Genomic DNA, 20,520 nt, shown 5'->3' on the forward strand with positions numbered 1-20,520 from the left:
TGATTCCTGTGGCACTTCACTAGTTATAGCTTGCCAACCTGAAAATGACCCAACATCACAAGTTTTATCTTTGTAGTAACCTTTTATGTGGCACCTTATCAAATGCTGTTTGGATATCCAGATATACTACATCTACTGGTTCCCTTTTATCCATTTTGCTTGTTATATCCTCAACAAACTCTAATAAATTTGTCAAACACGATTCTTCTTACACAAAAGCATGTCTTCTCTGCTTGATTGCATTATGATTTTCTAAATGCCCCGCTACTACCTCTTCAGTAATGGATTCTAGCATTTTCTGATGTCAGACGTTAGGCTAACTAGTCTATAGTTTCCTGCCTTCTAGTCTCCATCCTTCCTTGAACAGAGCTGTCACATTTGTGGTTTTCCAGTCCACTGGGATCTTTCCAGAATTTAGGGAATTTTAGAAGATGGCAATCAATGCATCCACTATCTCTGCAGCCACTTTTTTTAGACTCTAGAATGCAGGCCATCAAATCCAGGACTTATCAGCCTTAAGTTCCAATAGTTTTCCCATTACTTTTTCTCTCGTGATAGTGATTTTTTTTAAGTTCCTCCCTCTTGCCGTTTCATTTTCTACTATTCTTGGAATGCTTCTTGTGTCTTCTGCTGTGAAGACAGATACAAAATACCCTTGCTCAAAACCTCTTCTTTAGCCTTGTTTCCTATATTCCCCAGTCTCACCCTCTAAAGGACCAGTGCTCACTTTAACTACTGTTTTCTTTCTTATAGAAGCTTTTACTCTGTTTTTCTATTTCTTGCTAGTTTTCTCTCATACTCCCAATTTCTCCCTTTTTTTTATAGTCATCCTTTGTTGGTTTCTAAAACTTGCCCAATCCTAGTGGCATACCAATAATCTTTGCAGCATTGTATGTCTTTTCTTTCAATGTGTTACCATCCTAACTTCCTTAGTTAGCCACAGATGATGCATTCTTCTGGTAGAATCTTTCTTCCTCAATGGAATATATCTTTGTTGAGAGTTATGAAACTTCTCCTGAAATGTCTGCCATTGCTTCTCTACCATCTTACCTTTTAACCTATTTATCCCCAGTCCACTTAAGCCAACTCCGTCCTTATATCCTTGCAATTGCTTTTATTTGAGTTTAAGACACTAGTTTTGGACCCACAGTTCTCACTGTCAGACTCAGTGTGAAATTCCATTAAGTTTTGATCATTCTTGCCCAGAGTATCCTTTACTATGAGGTCTTTAATTAATCCTATCTCCTTACATGTTACCAGGTCCAAAATGGCCTGTTCCTTTGTAGGTTTCAGAACACATTGTTTTCAGAAACTGTCCTGAATACACTCTATGAACTCATCCTCCAGGCTACCTTTGCCAATTTGAATTAACCTCTGAAATGGCCTAGCAAGGCACTTGGTTGTATTCAAGAAGATGGCTCACCACAATCTTCTCAAGGTCAATTAGGGATGGGAAATAAATGCTGGCCTTACCAATAATGTCCACATCCTGTGAATGAATATACTCAACACCATAAATATTCTCTACTGACTAGTTAACAGATAACTTGTTTAGATCTTGGAACCAATTCTGAGGTAGTGGCAGGAAGGGAAGCAGTGGCGTGTCGGTAATGTCACTGGACTAGTAATCCAGTGGCCCAGGCTAATGCTCTGAGGACACAGGTTCAAATCCCACCACAGCAGCTGCTGGAATTGAAAGTTAATTAATAACTCTGGAATTAAAAGGTAGTCTAATGGTGAGCATGAAACCATTGTCAATTCTCATAAAAACCCACCTGGTTCACTAATGTCCTTCTACAGAGAGAAATTTGTCATCCTTATGTGGTCTGCCCTACATATGACTCCACACCTATGGCAGTGCTGTTGACTCTTAAATTCCTTCTGAAATGGCCTAGCCAACCACTCAGTTGTAACAAACCACCACAAAGTCTAAAAGGAATGAAACCGGAAGACTACCCAATATTGACCTAGGCACCAGAAATGACAACACACCCAGCCCTGTTGACTGTGCAAAATCCTCCTTGGTAACTTCTGGGGGCTTGTACTGAAATGGGAGAGTTGTCCCACAGACAAGTCAAGCAGCAGCCTGAATAATCATGTTCACAGAGCCAAATTTTCCAAACCCTCTACCCCTACTACCTAGAAGGGCAACGGCAACAGATGTATGGGAACACCACCACCTGCAAGTTCCTCTCCAAGCTACACACCATCCGGACTTAGAACTATATTGCTGTTCATTCACTCTCGCTAGGTCAAAATCCTGGAACTCCATCCCTAACAGCACTGTGGGTATAACTACACCACATTGCAGCAGTTCAAGAAGGCAGCTCACCACCACTTTCTCAAGGGCAATTAGAGCTGGGCATCAAAAATGGTGGCTTAGCCAGCGACTCCCACGTCCCATGAATGTCTTTTTTAAAAATTCTATGTCCCAGACACCACCATCGCCATCCCCTGGGTATGTCCTGTTCCACTGACAGGACAGAAGCACTGGCACAGTGGTATACAATCAGGAGGGTGTTGCCCTGTGAGTCATCAATATCAGCTTTTGATCCTTGAAGTCTCATGGCATCAGTTAAACATGGACAAGGAAACCCCCTGGTTACCACCTACTGTCCCCTCTCAGCTGATGAATCAGTACTCTTCCATTTTGAACACCACTTGGAGGAAGCACTGAGAGTGGCAAAGGCACAGAGTGTATTTTGGGTGGGGGACTTGGTTATCCACCACCAAGAGTGGCTCAGTACCACCACCACTGACTGAACTGGCCAAGTCCTAAAGAACCTGGCTGCTAGACTGAGTCTTCAGCAGGTGTTGGAATCAACAAGTGAGAAAAACCGACTTAATCTTGTGCTCGCCAGTCTACCTGTCGCAGATGCGCCTGTCCATGATGGTATTGGTAGGGGCGACCACCGCACAGTCCTTGTGGAGACAAAGTCCCATCTACATATTGAGGATACTTCCTTCATGTTGTGTGGTACTACCATGTGCAAAATGGGAAAGATTTTGAACAGATCTTGGGCGTCCCTCACGGCGCTGTGGACCTCCAGCAGTAGCAGAATTGTATACAACCACACAATCTGTAGTCTCATGACCTGACATAACTCCCACTCTACCATTATCATTAAGCTGGGGGTTCAACCCTGGTTCAATGGAGAGTGATGGAGCGCATGCCAGGAGCAGCATGAGGCCTAGATAGGGTAGACAGGAAGGAACTTGTCCCCTTTGTGGAGGCATCAATAACCAGGGGGCACGGATTTAAGATAAGGGGCAGGAGGTTTAGAGGGGATGTGAGGAAGAATTTTTTCATCCAGAGGGCGATGGGAAGCTGGAACTCACTGCCTGAAAGGGTGGTAGAGGCAGAAACCCTCATGATATTTAAGAAGTATTTGGATGTGCACTTGCGGTGCCATAGCTTACAAGGCTATGGGCCTAGTGCTGGAAAATGGGATTAGAATAGTTAGATACTCGTTTGACCGGTGCACTCTATATGGGCCGAAGGGCCTTTTTCTGTGCTGTAAACCTCTATGACTCTGAGGAATAGCCTAAAAGTGAGGTGTCAACCTGGTGAAGCTACAACACAGGACTAGCATGCCAAACATTGGAAGCAGCATGCGATTGAGATAAGCGATCCCACAAGCAACAGGTTAGATCTAAGCTCTGCAGTCCTGCTGCATCCATTCGTGAAAGGTGGTGGACAATTAAACAACTAACTGGAGGAGGAGGTTCCACAAATATCCCCATCCTCAATAATGGGGGAGCCCAGCACATCTGTGCAAAAGACTGAAGCAGTTGCAACCATCTTCAGCCAGAAGTGCCGAGTGGATGATCCATCTCGGCCTTTTCCTGAGGTTCCAAGCATCACAGATGCCAGTTTTCAGCCAAATTGATTCACTCTACATGATTTTTTTTATTGCTATAGGGGATGTGGGCTTTGCTGGCTGAAGGCTCTGGGTACTGCAAAGGCAATGGTCCCTGACAGCAATAGTACTGAAGACTTGTTCTCCAGAACTATCTGCGCCCCTACCCAAGCTGCCCCAGTACAGCTACAACATTGGCATCTACCCAGCAATGTGGAAAATCGCCCAGGCATGTCCTGTCCACAAAAAGGACAAATCCAACTCAGCCAATTACCGCCCCACAGTCTACTTGATCATCAGAAAAGTGAATGGAAAGTGGTGCCGACAGTGCTATCAAGTGGCACTTACTCAGCAATAACCTGCTCACTGATGATCAGTTTGGATTCTGCCAGGGCCAGTCAGCTCCTGACCCTCATAACAGCCTTGGTCCAAACATGGACAAAAGAGCTGAACTCAGGTGAGTGAACTCAGTGACTGCCCTTGACATCAAGGCAGCTTTTGACCCCGAGTGTGGCAACAAGGTGCCCTAGCAAATCTGGAGTCCGTTGGTTGGAGTCACACCTAGTACAAAGGAAGATGGTTCTAGTTGTTGGAAGTCAATCATTTCAGTCCTGGGGCATTGTTGCAGGAGTTCTTCAGGGTAGTGTCCTAAACCCAACCATCTTCAGTTGTTTCATCAATGACCTTCCCTCTATCATAAGGTCAAGTGGACGTGTTCACAAATGATTGCATAATGTTCAGCACCATTCCAAACTCCTCAGATACTGAAGCAGCCTGTGTCCATACGCAGCAAGACCTTGACAAAATTCATGTTTGGGCTGATAAGTGGCAAGAAACATTTCACGCCACACAAACTGCCAGGCAATAACCTGTCTACCCTTGACATGCAGTGGCATTACCATCGCTGAATCCCCCTCTATCAACACCCTGGGAGTTACCAATCACCAGAAACTGAACTGGACCAGCCATATAAATACTGTGGCTAAAAGCAGATCAGAGACAACAAGCAACTCACCACCTAACTCCCCAAAGCCTGTCCACCATCTAGAAGGTGTAAGTCGGAGTGTAATGGAATACTCTCCACTTCCCTATATAAATGCAACTTTAACGCACTCAAGAAGCTCAACACCAGCCAGGACAAGGCAGCACTCTTGATAGCACCCCATCCACCACCTTAAACATTCACTCCCTCGCCCACTGATGCACAGTGTGTACCATCTACAAGATTGCACTGCAGCAACTCACCAACCCTGCTTTGACAGCACTTTCCAAACCCGTGACCTCTACCATCTAGGAGGACAAGGGCAGCAGATGTGTGGGAACTCCACCACCAAGTTCCTTTCCAAGTTGCACACCATCCTGACTTGGACCTAGATCACCATCCCTTCATTATTGCTGGGTCAAAATCCTGGAACTCCCTATCAGCACTGTAGGTGTACCTACACCACATGGACTGCAGTGATTTAAGAAGGCAGCTCACCACCACCTTCCCAAAGGCAATTAGGAATGAACAGCAAATGCTGCCTTGTCATCCCATGTGATAGAATATTCTCTACTTGTCTGGATGAGTGCAGCTGCAACAACACTCAAAGTTTGGCACCATCCAGGACAAAGCAGCCCGCTTGATTGACACCCCATCCACCACCTTCAACATTCACTCTCTCCACCGGGGGACACAGTGGCAGCAGTGTGTACCATCTACAAGATTGTCTGCAGCAACTCACCAAGGCTCCTTTGACATCATCTTCCAAACCTGTGACCCTTGCCACCAAGAAGGAATAGGGACCAGGTGTGTGGGAACACCACCGCCTGCAGGTTCTCTTCCCAGTCATACACCGTCCTGATTGGAGCTAAATCGCCGTTCCTTCACTGTCGCTTGGTCAAAATCTGGGATCTCCCTTCCTAACAGCTCCAAGGGTGTTCCTGCACCACATGGACTGCAGTGGTTCAAGAAGGCAGCTCACCACCACCACCTCAAGGGCAATTAGAGATGCACAATGAATGCTGGCCTGACCAGCGACAGCCACATCCCATGAACAAATATTCTTTAAAAAATATGTTGGGGTCCTTTTTTAAGAAAATAAAATTACATGAATTTGCCTTCTACTTTGTAATACAATCTTTGTACATGTTTATCTCACTTAAGAAGTTTAAGCCAGTTGCTATTTCATCCCATAAGGCTACATACGTATATGTATGTAACCTTATATGCACATAAGTTTCTCAACCCCATTCTCCCCTTAATCTTATCAGCCATGATTGAATGGCGGAGCAGAATCGATGGGCCGAATGGCCTAATTTCTGTTCCTATGTCTTATGGCCTTATATACAAAGTGGAGATAGTTGCCAAATCATTGAGCATTAGCTGAAGGTTAACAGGAGCCGTGTTTTGTATATTTTAATGTTTTTTGACTACATACTTAGTGTTAAGTCATTTTGTGTGCTTCATCAAACCAAAGCCCGCACTAGAACTAGTTTGTCTCACGAACATGGAAGATGAAAAAGGAACTTTCTGCAGCTATCTATTTTCTAATTTTCCTGTTTACCCCTTTGCTTTGAGAAGTTTCCATTCCTTTATGTTTACTGTTTGCCCTCAGCGCTCAGCTTCCTTGCTTGACAATAAATCTCCCCTTCCCTCTTTTGCATTCCTTTTCTGAAAATCTTTTAATCTGTGTGCACTTCACACTTTTCTTTGTATCCGTCCTTCCTCCAAATGTATGCATACCTACCTATTTCTCTCGCTTCCCACTTTTTATGCTTTACCGTGCCCACCCCCTTGGAACTCACTGTTTCTTTTTACTTCCATTTGCCAAGGAAAGCTAGGGCCTGACTTTGTGCCTCAACCCTCTGATAGCTATAGAAATTATCTTTTTTGTGCCTCAGTATCGAGTGGAGAGTAAATAAGGTGATATTAGTTTCTGGAAGGAAGTTCTGGCCTGAACAGCGACTTCTTCTTACTCAAGCAGAGTGTTCTGCCTATTGTAGGCTGGAATTGCAACCCCATATTAAAAATGTGTTTTTTGTTAACAAAAGCTCATCTGAATTTTTTTACAACAATGTGATCCTTTGCTCCCGAGGCTTTACTTCTGTTCTTTTCCTTTCCAAGCCGGTTAACTTTTAACCCCAGAACTGTCCTTCACAGAGGGTTTTCCCTAGAAATTCTCCCTCTTGTTTCAGTTAGGCAAATCTTGCAACATCTTTCAAAATCCTCATGATTTGGACTTTTCAATCCAAGAGCAAGTTCCTGCCTGCAGGATGAACCATAGGAACTGGCTGCTTCTACCCTTTCTCAGATCGTGGCAGGCTGACCTTTGAGAGTTTCAGGGATGCCTTTTGGAAAGCCTGTAACCCAATCCTACAGAGGGCTTCCTATGAACTTTTCCCCTCTAAGTCCATCTCCAAGACAACATCAATCACATAGGTCATATATCAAGGTGGAAATGCTAATTAGCTATCCTTTACATTCAATTTTTTTCAAAGGAAGTGGCTGCAGAGATAGTGGAGGCATTAGTTGAAATGTTCCAGAACTCACTAGATTCCAGGAAGGCCCCAGTGGATTGGAAAACCACTAGTATGACGTCCCTGTTCAAGAAGGGAGACAAAAAGCGGGAAATTATAGGCTAGCCAGCTTAACATCAGTCGTTGGGAAAATGCTAGAGTCCGTTATTAAGGAAGAAATAGGATATTTAGAAAAGCTTAACGCAATCAAACAGAGTCAACGTAGTTTTGTGAAAAGAAAATCATGTTTGACAAATTTGCTAGAATTCTTTGAGGATATAACAAGTAGAGTTGATAAAGTAGATGTAGTGTATTTGGATTTCCAGAAGGCATTAAATAAGGTGCCACATAACAGGTCATTGCACAAGATAAGAGCACAAGGTATTGAGGGTAATGTATTAGTATGGATTGAGGATTGGTTAACACACAGAAGACAGAGAGTCGGGATTAATGGGTCTTTTTCAGGTTGGAAAGACGTAACTAGTGGAGTGCCACAGGGATCAGTCCTGGGGCCTCAATTGTTTATTATCTATATTAATGACTTGGAGGAGGGGGTCAGAGTGTGATGTATCCAAATTTGCAGACAATTCCAAAAATAGATGGGAGGGCATGTTGTCATGACATAAGGAATCTGCAAGAGTTATAGACAGGTTGAGTGAATGGGCAAAAACTTGGCAGATGGAGTTTAATATAGGAAAGTGTGAGGTCATACATTTGGTAGGAAAAATCAAAAGGCAGACTATTATTTAAATGGAGAGACACTCCAAAAAGTGCAGCACAGAGGAATCTGGGTGTTCTTGTGCATGAAACACAAAGTTGGTATGCAGGTGCAGCAAGTAATTGAAAAGGCAAATGAAATTTTGGGGGTTAAAATTTAAAAATAAGGAAGTCTTGTTACAATTGTACAGGGTGTTTGTGAAACCACACCTGGAGTACTGTGTACAGTTTTGGTCCCCGTATTAAAAAAGGATATACTGGCATTGGAAGCAGTTCAGAAGAGATTCACTAGGCTGATTCCTGGGAATCAGTGGGGGACACTAGTGGGGGAATCTCGAACTAGGGGACATAGTTACAGAATAAGGGGACACTAATTTAAAACTGAGATGCAAAGGAATTTCTTCTCTGAGGGTTGTGAATACCTGAAATTCTCTACCCCAGAGAGTTGTGGAGGCTAGATCACTGAAAGTATTTAAAGAGAAGGTAGATAGATTTTTGAAATATCGGGGAGTTGAGAGCTATGAGGAGCTGGCACGAAAGAGGAGTTGAGATCTGGAGCAGATCAGCCATGATCTTATTGAATGGTGGGGCAGGTTTGAGGGGCCAAATGGCCTACCCCTCCTATTTCTTTTGTTCCATTTAATTTTAAAACTAAATAGACGGTTAAAGTATAACCATTACAAAACCTGACATTCTTAGCTCCTTCCTGGGTCTTTGGAGACTAATATTCCATCCACTGTCAGCACAGATGTTTCTTCCATTGTCTGCAAGTGTGAATACCTTGCACCTTATTCCTTAGAAAACAATCTGGTCCCCTCTTTAATCTTTAACAATCAGACCACCCAGGTTTACTGACAGCAGAGTTAGAACAGATCTCATGGCCCCCTTTCATTCCTCTGTGTTACCCTAAATTTAAGATGCATCCCAAAACATAACATTCCTATAAACTTCATATTTGTAACATCAGACTATATTGAATTTCATTTCAATGTTTGAATGCACTTTGTTCTGATTGGAGGAGAATAGGTCTGTCTCTGACTGCAGTAGTTGTAAATTCAATGTTTTTGAGAAATGACGGCCAAAGCACTTAACTACCCATCGGGGGAATTTTCCCAGGCAAGGAAGGCAGGTTTGCTTGCGTACACTGTGTTAAATCCCCTGAACTTGAACGGGATCGCAATATCATCCCACCCTCTTCTGGTTTTCTGCAGAGTGGGATTAAAGGTGAGCAGGGAACCCCTTTGGATCTGTGGGAAAATTATTAAGGTAACTAAAAAGCCCAAATAAGAACTATTTTAATCCTCATTTCTGAATTTTCCACCTCTTTTCCAACCTATCAGCAACTTGCCAGGGCCATAGTTTCTTTCAGTAATCTTGAGGCAAGTGCAAAGCAGGGGGTTTCTTCAGTAAAACTGAAAGCTGGGAAGGCTTTGCTTTCCTGAGCAGCCAACACTCGCCATCATCTTATTTTACTCCTGCCCTCATACTAGAGTCACTCTCTGCAGATGTTGTCCTTCTCTCCTCTCTTGCGCTCTTGGCTCCCCTGGGTACAGTGCCTTCACTATGGAGGGGGCACACTTCTGCTGCTGACTCAGCCACCTCCACTTACATCTGCTTGTTGGAGAGATTGTCCCCCTTACTCCGTCCTTGGGAGAGTTCACGTCATTGCAACTACACAGATACCGCAGCAGGGCCTCCAGGTGAGAATGAAAAACCCAGTGAGCAACTTTCACAGGTCTCATCTCAATTCCTGCAGTTGCTGTGATCAAGTGCTGGATGAGCTCTTTTAACCCATGCTATGGTCCCTTTAATTACAAATCTTCCTTTCACAGAATGGATGCATCATTCTGCCCACTCTTCCCAATTAGTTGGGCAACCTCAATGTGGGGTGCTGATGCTATAGCTGAATTAAAGAGCCACAGCTAAGCCTGTCCATTAGTAATCTGGGTTCCCAACCCGAAAATGGTCCCGCTGTTCTGGCAGGGACTAAATCCAGAAGATTCCACCCATTATTATTATGCCATTGTACTCAATTTATAAGTCTTTCCAATGGACACTACAAAAATGGGAAATGGTGATTTTAATGAATGACATTGGAAATTGAGACATATAATTTACATCACAGGCAGCAATTTTTCCTTAGCTTTGCCTATCCTTCTTTGTATTGGAATAACATTGGAGCTGAAAGCTCCAAAATGATAAAGGTAGCAACAACATACTATAATAGTCCACCATCAGGCTCGCAGTTGCATCCAATTTTTAAGCAGTATTGTGGTATTTGAGTGCGCTGGAATACAAATTTATCCCACACCTTCCACATAACACACTCACATCCTGAAAAGGATGAAAGTATGATCTCAAATTAGCACAGAAGTATATTTTTACTAATATATTAGCAATGTGATGGATTTGTTTGTTTGTATCTTCACGCACTTTTTGTCCCTTTGGGGAATAGTGGTGAAGTGTTGGAAGGATTAACAGGCTGATTATCAACCTGTTGAACCAGGCCATGGGTGCTTCTTCCATGGCCAGCAAGTCTTGGAATGGGTCTTGAACCCAGAGCTCCTGGTTTAGAGGCAGGGACACCACTTTACAGACCTCCTGAAGTAGACTAAAATTGGCAGAAACGTTAAAAAAAATGATATTCTATAACATTTTGCTGGTAATGGTTGAACACGTGCCAAAATAATTTTGTTCACTACAAGTGATCTCTGATTTTCTTTTTTGTATTTTACCTCAGTCTTCAGCTTCAGGCCACAGATGCTCTTCATGAGACTGCAACATATGGTTCTGTGAGACCATATAGGGAGAGTCCACTGCTAGCAAGAGCAAGGCGGACAGAAAGCTTTCACAGTTACCGAGACTTTCAGCCATTTACATTCAGTAAAAATATATTGGATAAAGGGAACACTGCTTCTGAGACTGATTCTTCAGCACAGTCAGAAGGTGAGCTAAAAGGAAAGAAACTTGGAGTCATTGAATGTAGCATTAGTGACAGAAGGACCCAGGTGACTGACACTCGAGCAAGCAGGAGTCTGGATGGGGCACCAGAGGCTCTGAGAGCAAGTGAAAGCATGGCTGAATTCAAGAAAAAGGTGCAGGATGAAGAAACTGATAAAGTTGAGAACAAGAAGAAAAACAGTTTTGAAGGAGGGTTTTTGAGCAGGAAAAAAATTGTTGCAGCCCAGCAGTTAGCATCATGTCCTCTTGGTCCTGAAACAGGCAGTGAACCACATGGTGCAGCCTCACAGTCACCAACAAAGGGAGCCACTTCTCCTCGTCACAGGAAGATTGAGGCTTCGTGTCAGGATCACAGTTTGTGAGATATAATCACTACAATAGAAACTTGGATTTTAGTTGACAAGGACTTATTAAAATGCTACAGTATTCTCATGCACATAAGTTGTACACTAAACACAATTCCAAGTTCAAAGAATTACTACAATTTGTTTGTCAGTATTACTTGTTTTTAATGTTTTTTTATTGCATTAGTTATATTAGTGTACACTAAGCACCAGCATAAGCATCGTTACAAAAGCTGACACGAGGTGTCCACTCCCAGGTGACTCAGCCTGTTGAAGTTTGTTTTTATTTGTTAATTCCTCAATTGTCTGACTTCCATCGTAATACACACTAATTTTGACATCATGTTGGTTCAGCAAATGTCCATTCTTACAGGTATATTGAAGTGGTACAAATCCCATTCTATTTGTCTTTCTGCATTCTTTGATCTGGATGGCTTCAAAATGCATTTATTTTAAAGGTCATGTGCAAAAGTTTAAAAATCTGAAGAGAGGGTGCTATTGAAGCAAATAATAGTAAATATTATGGACAGTATACTTGCTCTAGAAGATTCCCAAGTTGAAAATGCTCCAGACATGAATGAGTTATCTTGCATAAAAATAAGATTACTCAAGTGAAGTATTTAACACAACAGCAATAGCATTGTTTTTATTAAATGGACAATATTTAATCATACTTAGAACATGCGTGGTACAGGCTGTAAATTAATTCATCATAATGCTTATTTTTATTTTCACTCCAGTGCACATATATGCTGACTGAATTAGCAATTCCACCAATAGAATTAATGTAAAGGCAATTTGGATGATTTTTGGTGGCAGACAATTCTCTTAAATATAACATTGTAATGTGTACTGGAATAAAGCCAGTTTCAGGTCTTAACCAAACATTTTTTGTTTGATAACACCAGCAGCAGTAACTATTCTAATTTATTGGGAAAAAAACAGGTCATTAGTAGAGGCCATAATTTTAGTTTGACGCTCTCAGTCAACGTGGTTAGTATGAGGGTGTTTTTGGTACATATCCAAATGGAGGCCTTTCATTTCCATCATTCAAATGAAAGCTGATTTTTCTGCTTCGAAAGATAAATTCTATGCAATCTGTACAGAGCATGGAAGGAAAAAGCCCAGCAAAAAGTAATCTGCACAAGACTGGTGATAGAGAAACCACATTTTTGGATGTAATACTATTAGAACATGCATGCACAGTCATTCTGATGCTTAAAAGTCAAACTTAGACACTTCTTAGCCCTGCTTACAAAAGGCTTTGTGGTGGTGTCTGGTATTAGTTGAGATGAATCAGTTACTGAGTTGATAAGACCAGAGAACCTAACACACTTTGAAAGCTGGACCAAATTTGAACCAATTATCAAATGATGTTTGAGCAACCAACATATGAATGTGTTTATGTATGAAACAGATTTCAGGAAAATTCCAGACCCGTGATAGTTTCTTGATTTCAAAATGCAATACTAGCTGACTAACAATCAGTTTCTGATGCCAGTGTATCCTGTTTACTGACTGTTAACAAAAAATCCAAAATTACTGGCTTCATGTAAATAACATTATTTTTGTTTGCTTGAAGATGGGTTGAGATCTGGTAAACGGACAATAACAGTCCATGTAAAAACTGAAAATCTCGTACATCACCTGAGCTGAACCTGGAGGCTTGAGTGTTTTAGTACAGTACTGCATAGTACTCTTGATAGCAGAGTTCTAATTCTCTACTATTCCAGTAAACAGCCAAAGTCCCAGTATGGAAGCTGATAATTTTTATCTTATCAAAGCTTGCATTGACAATGATTTTGACCCACTTCAAACCTCTTTGGACAAGTTCTGCCTCTTTGAATGCCCTTATTTTCAAGTTATATCAACATCCTGCTTATTTTGTAAGATCACAACCAAAGTGGGAATTGCATTTCTCAAGTGGGTATGGTATCTACATTAGAAAATACCAGAAGAAATGATTTCTGGTAACCAAAAGTTTCTAAGTGTGTGATTTAGTTCTTCAGATTTGGACTAAGAACTTCCAAGGGCTTGTTTGAAACTTTCAGGTGTCTGCACTGCTATGGATTGTTCTACCACACCAATGACTGACTAAATCAGCGCTTTTCAAAAAGCAGTTTGCACAGCTCTGCAGCAAAGAACTTAATTCATGTAAAATTGCCTAACTACAGAATTTTGTAACTGTTGCACACCATATACTGTTTCATAGTAATGGATTTAAATGATAAATTAAAAAAAGAGCTCGCTAAACAATAGTATGTGTGGAATTGAACTCATTATTGCTCATGCACAAAGCCTGGAAAACTGCGCCTTCTGATATCCCATATAGTTATTATTGCCGAGGTTTTTTTCAGTTTCCTGTATGGAAATTTCTACAACATAAGTCGATTTCTTCTCTGAAAAATCAGTTTTTCTGCTTTTAACGTGGCAGAGAGCCATAAGCCATATTGAAGAAAAATATTTTAATGAGTATTTATCAGTGGCAAAGTACCAAGCCAATTAAATAATTTTGAAGTGTAGTTACTATCGTATTTTAGGAAACATGAGTCAATTCACACACAGCATTGAGCCACAAGCAGAGTAGGAAAAGACATAAGACCTTTTCCATTCCAGACATAGTCTATCTATATACTGCACGAACCCTCCAATCACGCATTTTCCTGGAAGAGGGGAAGTTTTGGTAAATTCTTCTCCGATCCTCTAAAGCAATGAACTGAACTCCAGAAGAACGTGATAACTGCTCAGTCCCTAATCCCAGGTATCATGAAATTCACCTATTATAACTTTGGAACACACTACTGAAGAATGCAGGGAGTTAGAGGGCAATAACTGAATATCAATATTGCCTAGCATTTAACCTAAGTTTTGCGATAATGCCCCCTGACTCCCCCCTCACATCCGTCCAAAATAACCTAGCAGACAATGAAAAAACTAGCTACAAGACTGGGTAACATTTTGGTTACCCGCAACTCCATCCCACCCCAACAACACACACCCCCGCCCCCCCCACCCAAATAACTTCAGGTCGTCAAAATTTCTTTAACACAAATGGAGACCAAAGCTACATACAAGACTGCTAATGCCTTTTTCTACTTAAGTATAGAATTCTTAATTTTATACTGTATTGCCCTAGCAATTCAACTTAAAACCATATTTGCTTTCTTATAGTTGCATTCATGCTCACATCCAAATCATCTGTTCTTCACTGATTCTCTCACATGGACTTCCCTCTTGTTTCCATCTCTTCCTCTGTGTCTTTCACTTTTGCTGTATATATGTTCATCTACCCCATCATTTGCTTCCTATCTGTGTGTGTCTTGCTCTCTATCACGTGTTTGGCAAATCGATAGATTTCTGGATACTCATGACATCAAGGGATATGAGGATAGTGGAGAAAACTTGCCTTAGAACAGAAGATCAGCTATGATCTGTTTGAATGGCAGAGCAGGCTTGATGGGCTGAATGGCCTACTCCTTTGTTTTCATCCTATATATGAACCTATTATAAAGGATGTAATAGAGCATCTAGAAATGCATAATGTAATCAAACAGTGTCAGCATAGCTTCATGAAGCTAGCATTTGTGTTCAGCAGGTAATAGGGAAGGCAAACGAAATGTTGGCCTTTATTTCAAAGGGAATGGAGTATAAAAATAGGGAAGTCTTGCTAAAACTATACAAGGCACTAGTTAGACCACACCTAGAATATTGTGAACCGTTTTGGTTTCCTTATCTAAGGAAATCTTTCCTTACTTGCATTAGAGGTAGTCCAGAGAAGGTTCAATAGGTTGATCCTGGGTATGGAGGGATTTTCATGAGAAGAGGTAGAATAGGTTGGGCCTGTAGTAGTTGTTGGAGTTTAGAAGAATAAGAGGCGAACTTATTGAAACATAATATTCTTAGCATCAACGCTGTCAAGCCTCCTGAGAGGTTGTTTCCCCTTGTGGGAGAGTCTAGGACCAGAGGGCATAATCTCAGAGTAAGGGGTTGCTCATTTAAGACAGAAATGAGAAATTTCCCCTCTGAGGGTAGTGAATCTGTGGAATTCTTTACCACAGAGGGCTATCGAGGGTGGGTCATTAAGTATATTCAAGGCTGAGATACAGATTTTTAATCCGTCAGGGATCAAGGGTTATGAGGAAAAAGCAGGAAAATGAAATTGAGAATTATCAGATCAGCCATGATTTCATTGAATGGCAGAGCAGATTCAATGGGCCGAATGGCCTCCTTCTCCTATGTCTAGGTTGCTATTTTATCTGGAATGAGTGTTTGGGCCCCTATACCATGGGAAAGGAGTGGGACAAAGGGTAATGTTTCATCTTGTGTGTTTGCACAGGAAGGTCCCATGAGAAATTGTGGGTGGGGTGGAGGCCGCAGTGTTAGGGATGATTTTAGGAGTGAACCAGGTTATCATGGAGGAAATGGTCCCTCCAGGATGCTGAAAAAGTGGGGGGGGGAGGGGAAGAGAAACATTTGATGTTCCAATCAGGGTGAATGATGCATTGAATGTGAAGGTCGGTGTTATGGAAGATGAGGACAAGCAGAGCCCTATTGTGTTATTGGGAGGTTAGGGAAGGGGTAAGAACAGAAGAGTGGGAAATGGTATGGACATGGGCCATGTCAACTAAGCTGGAGGGGAATCCTTTCTTTCCAGTCTCCATCTCACCTGTTCTGAAGATGCCTCCTTTTCTACCAGTGTTTCTGATATGTCTTCCTTTATCTTAATTGGGAATTCTCCTCAGTAACTGAATTGAAGTTCTTTTGATTTGTTCATATTTATGCATTAAATATTTGATAATTTTAACAGGTAAGTATTTCAACAATCATTAATAGTTTTGCCCAAGGATGGATAACACTAATGTCCTTTAGGGAATTAAAACTGCTGTCCTCGTCTGGTCTGGTGACATATGACTCCAGACCTGCAGTAATGTGGTTGACTCATAAATGCCCTCTGAAATAGCCTAGCAAGCGAACCAGTTGTATCAAACTGCTGCAAGGTCAATAAAAAGAAAAGAAACTGGATGGACCGTCCAGCATTGACCTAGACACCAAAAACAACAACGTTAAACCCTGACCTGTCGACCGTGCAAAATCCGTCTAACGTCTGGGGACTTGTGCCAAAATTGACAGAGCTGTCTCACAGACTCATCAAGCAACAGCCTGACATAGTCATACTCCAGGAATCATACCTTACAGATCGAGTCCCAGACACCACCATCACCATCTCTGGGTATATCCTTTCCCACCAGCAGGGCAGATGCAGCAGAGGTGGTGGCACAGTGGTATACAGTTGGGAGGGAGTTGCCCTGGGAGTCCTCAACATCGACTTTGGGCCCTATAAAGTCTCATGGCATCAGGTCAAACATGGGCAAGGAAACCTCCTGCTGATTACCACGTACCAGCCCCCATGCACCCCTCAGCTGATGAACCCGTACTACTCCATGTTGAATACCGCTTGGAGGAAGTGCTGAGGGTGCCCAGGCACAGAATGTACTCTGGGTGGGGTACTTAAATGTCCATCACCAAGAGTGACTTGGTAGCTCCACCACAGACACAGCTGGTTGAGTCCTAAAGGACATAGCTGCTAGACCGGGTCTGTGGCAGGTGGTGAGGGAACTAACGAGAGGGAAAAATATACTTGACCTCACCTTTACCAACCCGCCTGCCACAGATTAATCTGTCCGTGACAGTATCAGTAGGAATGACCATCTCTTAGTTCTTGTGGGCATGAAGTCCCATCTTCACATTGAGGACACCATCTATCGTGTTGTGCGGCACTACCACCATGCTAAGTGAGATAGATTTGGAACAGATCTAACAACACAAGACTGGGCATCCATAACGCACTGTGGGCCATGAGCAGCAGCGGAATTTTATTCAAACACAATCTGTAACCTCATGGCCCAGCATATCCCCCACTCTACCATTACCATGAAGCCAGAGAATCAGCACTGTTTCAATGAAGAGTGCAAGAGGGCATGCCAGGAGCAGAACCAGGCATATCTAAAAATGAGGTGTCAAACTGGCGAAGCTACAACACAGGACTACTTATGCCGAACAGCATAAGCAGCAAGTGATAAGCAATTCCACAACCAACAGACCAGATCTAACCTCTGCAGTCCTGCAAATCCAGTCGTGAATGGTGTTGGACAATTAAACAACTTACTGGGGGAGGAGGCTCCACAAATATCCCCATCCTCAATGACAGAGGAGCCAGATACATCTGAAGCATTTGCAGCAATCTTCAGACAGGAGTGCCAAGTGGGTGACCCACCTTGGCTTCCTCTGAAGGTCCCCAGCATCACAGATGCCAGTCTTCAGCCAATTCGATTCACTCCACGTGATATCAAGAAATGGTTGAAGGCATTGGATGTTGCAAAGGCTGTAGGCCCTGACAATATTTCAACAATAGTACTCAAGACTTATGCTCCAGAACTTGCCGTGCCCCTAGCCAAGCTGTTCCAGTACAGCTACAACACTGGCATCTACCCAGCAATGTGGAAAATTGCCCAGGTGTGTCCTGTACACAAAAGGCAGGACAAATCCAACCCGGCCAATTACTGCCCCATAAGTCTACTCTCCATCATCAGTAAAGTAATGGAAGGGGCCCTCAACAGTGCTATCAAGCTTAGCAGTAACCTGCTCACTGATGCTTAGTTTGGGTTCCACCAGGGTCATGCAGCTTCTGACCTCATTACAGCCTTGGTTCAAGCATGCACAAAAGAGCTGAACTCCAGAGGTGAGATGAGAGTGACTGCCCTTGACATCAAAGCAACATATGACTGAGTGTGGCATCAAGGAGCCCTAGCAAAACTGGAGTCAATGGGAATCCGGGAAAACTCTCCGCTGGGTGGAGTCATACCTAATACAAAGGAAGATAGTTGTGGTTGTTGGAGATCAATCATCGCAGTTCCACAACATCACTGCAGAAGTTCCTCAGTAGTGTCCTCGGCCCAAACGTCTTCAGCTGCTTCATCCATGACTTTCCTTCCATCATCAGATCAGAAATGAGGATGTTTGCCGATGAAGGCACAACGTTCAGCACCATTCGCAACTCCTCAGATACTAAAGCAGTCCATGTCCAAATGCTGTAAGACCTGGACAATATCCAGGCTTGGGCTGACAAGTGGCAATTAACATTCATGCTACACAAGTGCCAGGCAATGACCATCTCCAACAAGAGAGAATCTAACCATCCAACATTTGGCGTTCGATGGCATTACCATCACTGAATTCCCCACTAACAACATCCTAGGAGTTACCATTGACCAGAAACTGAACTGGACTAGCCATATAAGTATTGTGGCTGCAAGAGCAGGTCAGAGGCTAGGAATCTTATGATGCGTAGCTCACCTCCTGACTCCCCAAAGCCTGTCCACCATCTACAAGGCACAAGAAAGGAGTGTGATTAAATACTCTCCGATTGCCTGCATGAGTGCAGCTCCAACACTCAAGAAGCTTGATACCACCCAGGACAAAGCAGCCCCCTTGATTGGCACCTCTTCACAAATATTCACTCCTTCCACCCTTGACAAACAGTGGCAGCAGTGTGTACCATCTACAAGATGCACTGCAGGAACTCACCAAGGATCCTTAGGCAGCACCTTCCAAAACCATGGCCACTATCATCTTGAAGGACAAGGGCAGCAGACACATGGGAACACCACCATCTGGGATTTCCCTTCCAAGCCACTCATCATCCTGACTTGGAAATATATTGCTATTCCTTCACTGTCGCTGGGTTGAACTCCCTTCCTAACAGCAGTCTGGGTGTACCTACACCACATGAGCTGCAGCGGTTCAAGAAGGCAGCTCACTACCACCTTCTCAAGGGCAATTAGGGATGGGCCATAAATGTTGGCCTAGCCAGTGATGCCCACACCCTGTAAATGAACAAAAAAAAGTACCAAAATGAAATGTTTCTTTTTGAGGTGATGCCTTACAATGTAACATAGTGGATTAGATGTAATTTTGAGGAAGAACTCTATCAAGTGGTGGATGGCCAGTTGAGCGGGTTGATGTGGCTTGGATTGTGTCAAATGTCTTGAGTGCTGTTGAGTTAGACTCACCCAGGCAAGTGGTGCTTATTCCATCCCTCTCCTGACTCGTGCCTTGTAAATGCTGTAATGGCTTTGGAGAGGCAGAAGGTGAGTCACTTGCAGCAGAATATCCAGTCTGGGGCCCATTCTTGCAGCCACAGTATTTCTGGTCAATAGTAACTCTATGATGTTGATGGGGGATTCAGCACTGGTAATGCCACTGAATGTCAAGGAAAGGTGATTAGACTCTCATTTACTGAGGATGGTCAGGAAAAAGCAGCCTGCTTGATCAGCATCCCATCCATTCACCTTAAACATTCACTCACTGTACTAGCAGTACTCTGGCCACATTGTGCACCATCCACAAGCCAAGGTTCCTTTAACAGCACCTTCTTCACCGTCTAGAAAAACAAGGGCAGCATGCACATGGGTACACCATCACCTGCAAGGTCTTAAATCAAAAACTATCATGATTTGGAAACATTTTGCCATTCTTTCATTGTTACTGGATCTAAACCCTGGGAACTCCCGACCCAACAGCACTGAGCATGTGCCTTTGCTGCGCAGACTGCAGTAGTTCAAGAAGGAAGCTCATTACCATCTCAAGAATAGCTAGAAATTGGCAGTAAATGCTGGCCTGGCTACTGTTGTCTACATCCCATCAAGAAATTTAAAAAAAACATTGAGTGTACATCCTCAGCGTGAAGACGGAACTTCATCTCCAAGGACTGTGAAGTGGTCACTCCTACAAATACTGTCGTGGCAGGTGTATCTGTGACAGGAAGGTTGCTGAAGATAAGAACCTAAGCTTTTTTCCCTTATGTTTCTCTAACCACCTGCTGCAGGCCCATGCTGACAGGTATGCCCTTCAGAACTCTGCCATCTACATCAGTAGTGGTGCTACAAAGCCATTCTTGATGATGGATATTGAAGTTCCCCCACTCAGAGTACATTCTGCACCATTGCTACCTTGAGTGCTTCTTCCACATGGAGGTGTGCTGATTCATGAACTGAGGGAGGGCAGTAGGACATAATCCGTGGAAGTTTTCCTTGCCTATGCATAACCTGATGCCATGAGATATTATGGAGCCTGGAGTTGAT

At 43.0% G+C, this 20,520-nt stretch overlaps 1 protein-coding gene across 5 annotated transcripts in view; it reads left to right on the top strand.

Annotated features, from left to right (window-relative positions):
• Positions 1-13,636, top strand: part of kctd3 (potassium channel tetramerization domain containing 3) — an 88,410-nt gene extending 74,774 nt beyond the window's left edge. For all 5 annotated transcript variants that reach the window (XM_041175831.1, XM_041175841.1, XM_041175850.1 and 2 more), the window contains one exon: positions 10,816-13,636. In XM_041175831.1, coding sequence (XP_041031765.1) covers positions 10,816-11,398 — 583 coding nt within the window. In that variant the 3' untranslated portion in view covers positions 11,399-13,636. The remainder of the gene's footprint in view (positions 1-10,815) is intronic.
• Positions 13,637-20,520: the final 6,884 nt, after the last annotated feature.

The sequence above is a fragment of the Carcharodon carcharias genome, chromosome 2 (genome assembly GCF_017639515.1).
Source record: "Carcharodon carcharias isolate sCarCar2 chromosome 2, sCarCar2.pri, whole genome shotgun sequence".
Classification (NCBI taxonomy): Eukaryota; Metazoa; Chordata; class Chondrichthyes; order Lamniformes; family Lamnidae; genus Carcharodon; species Carcharodon carcharias.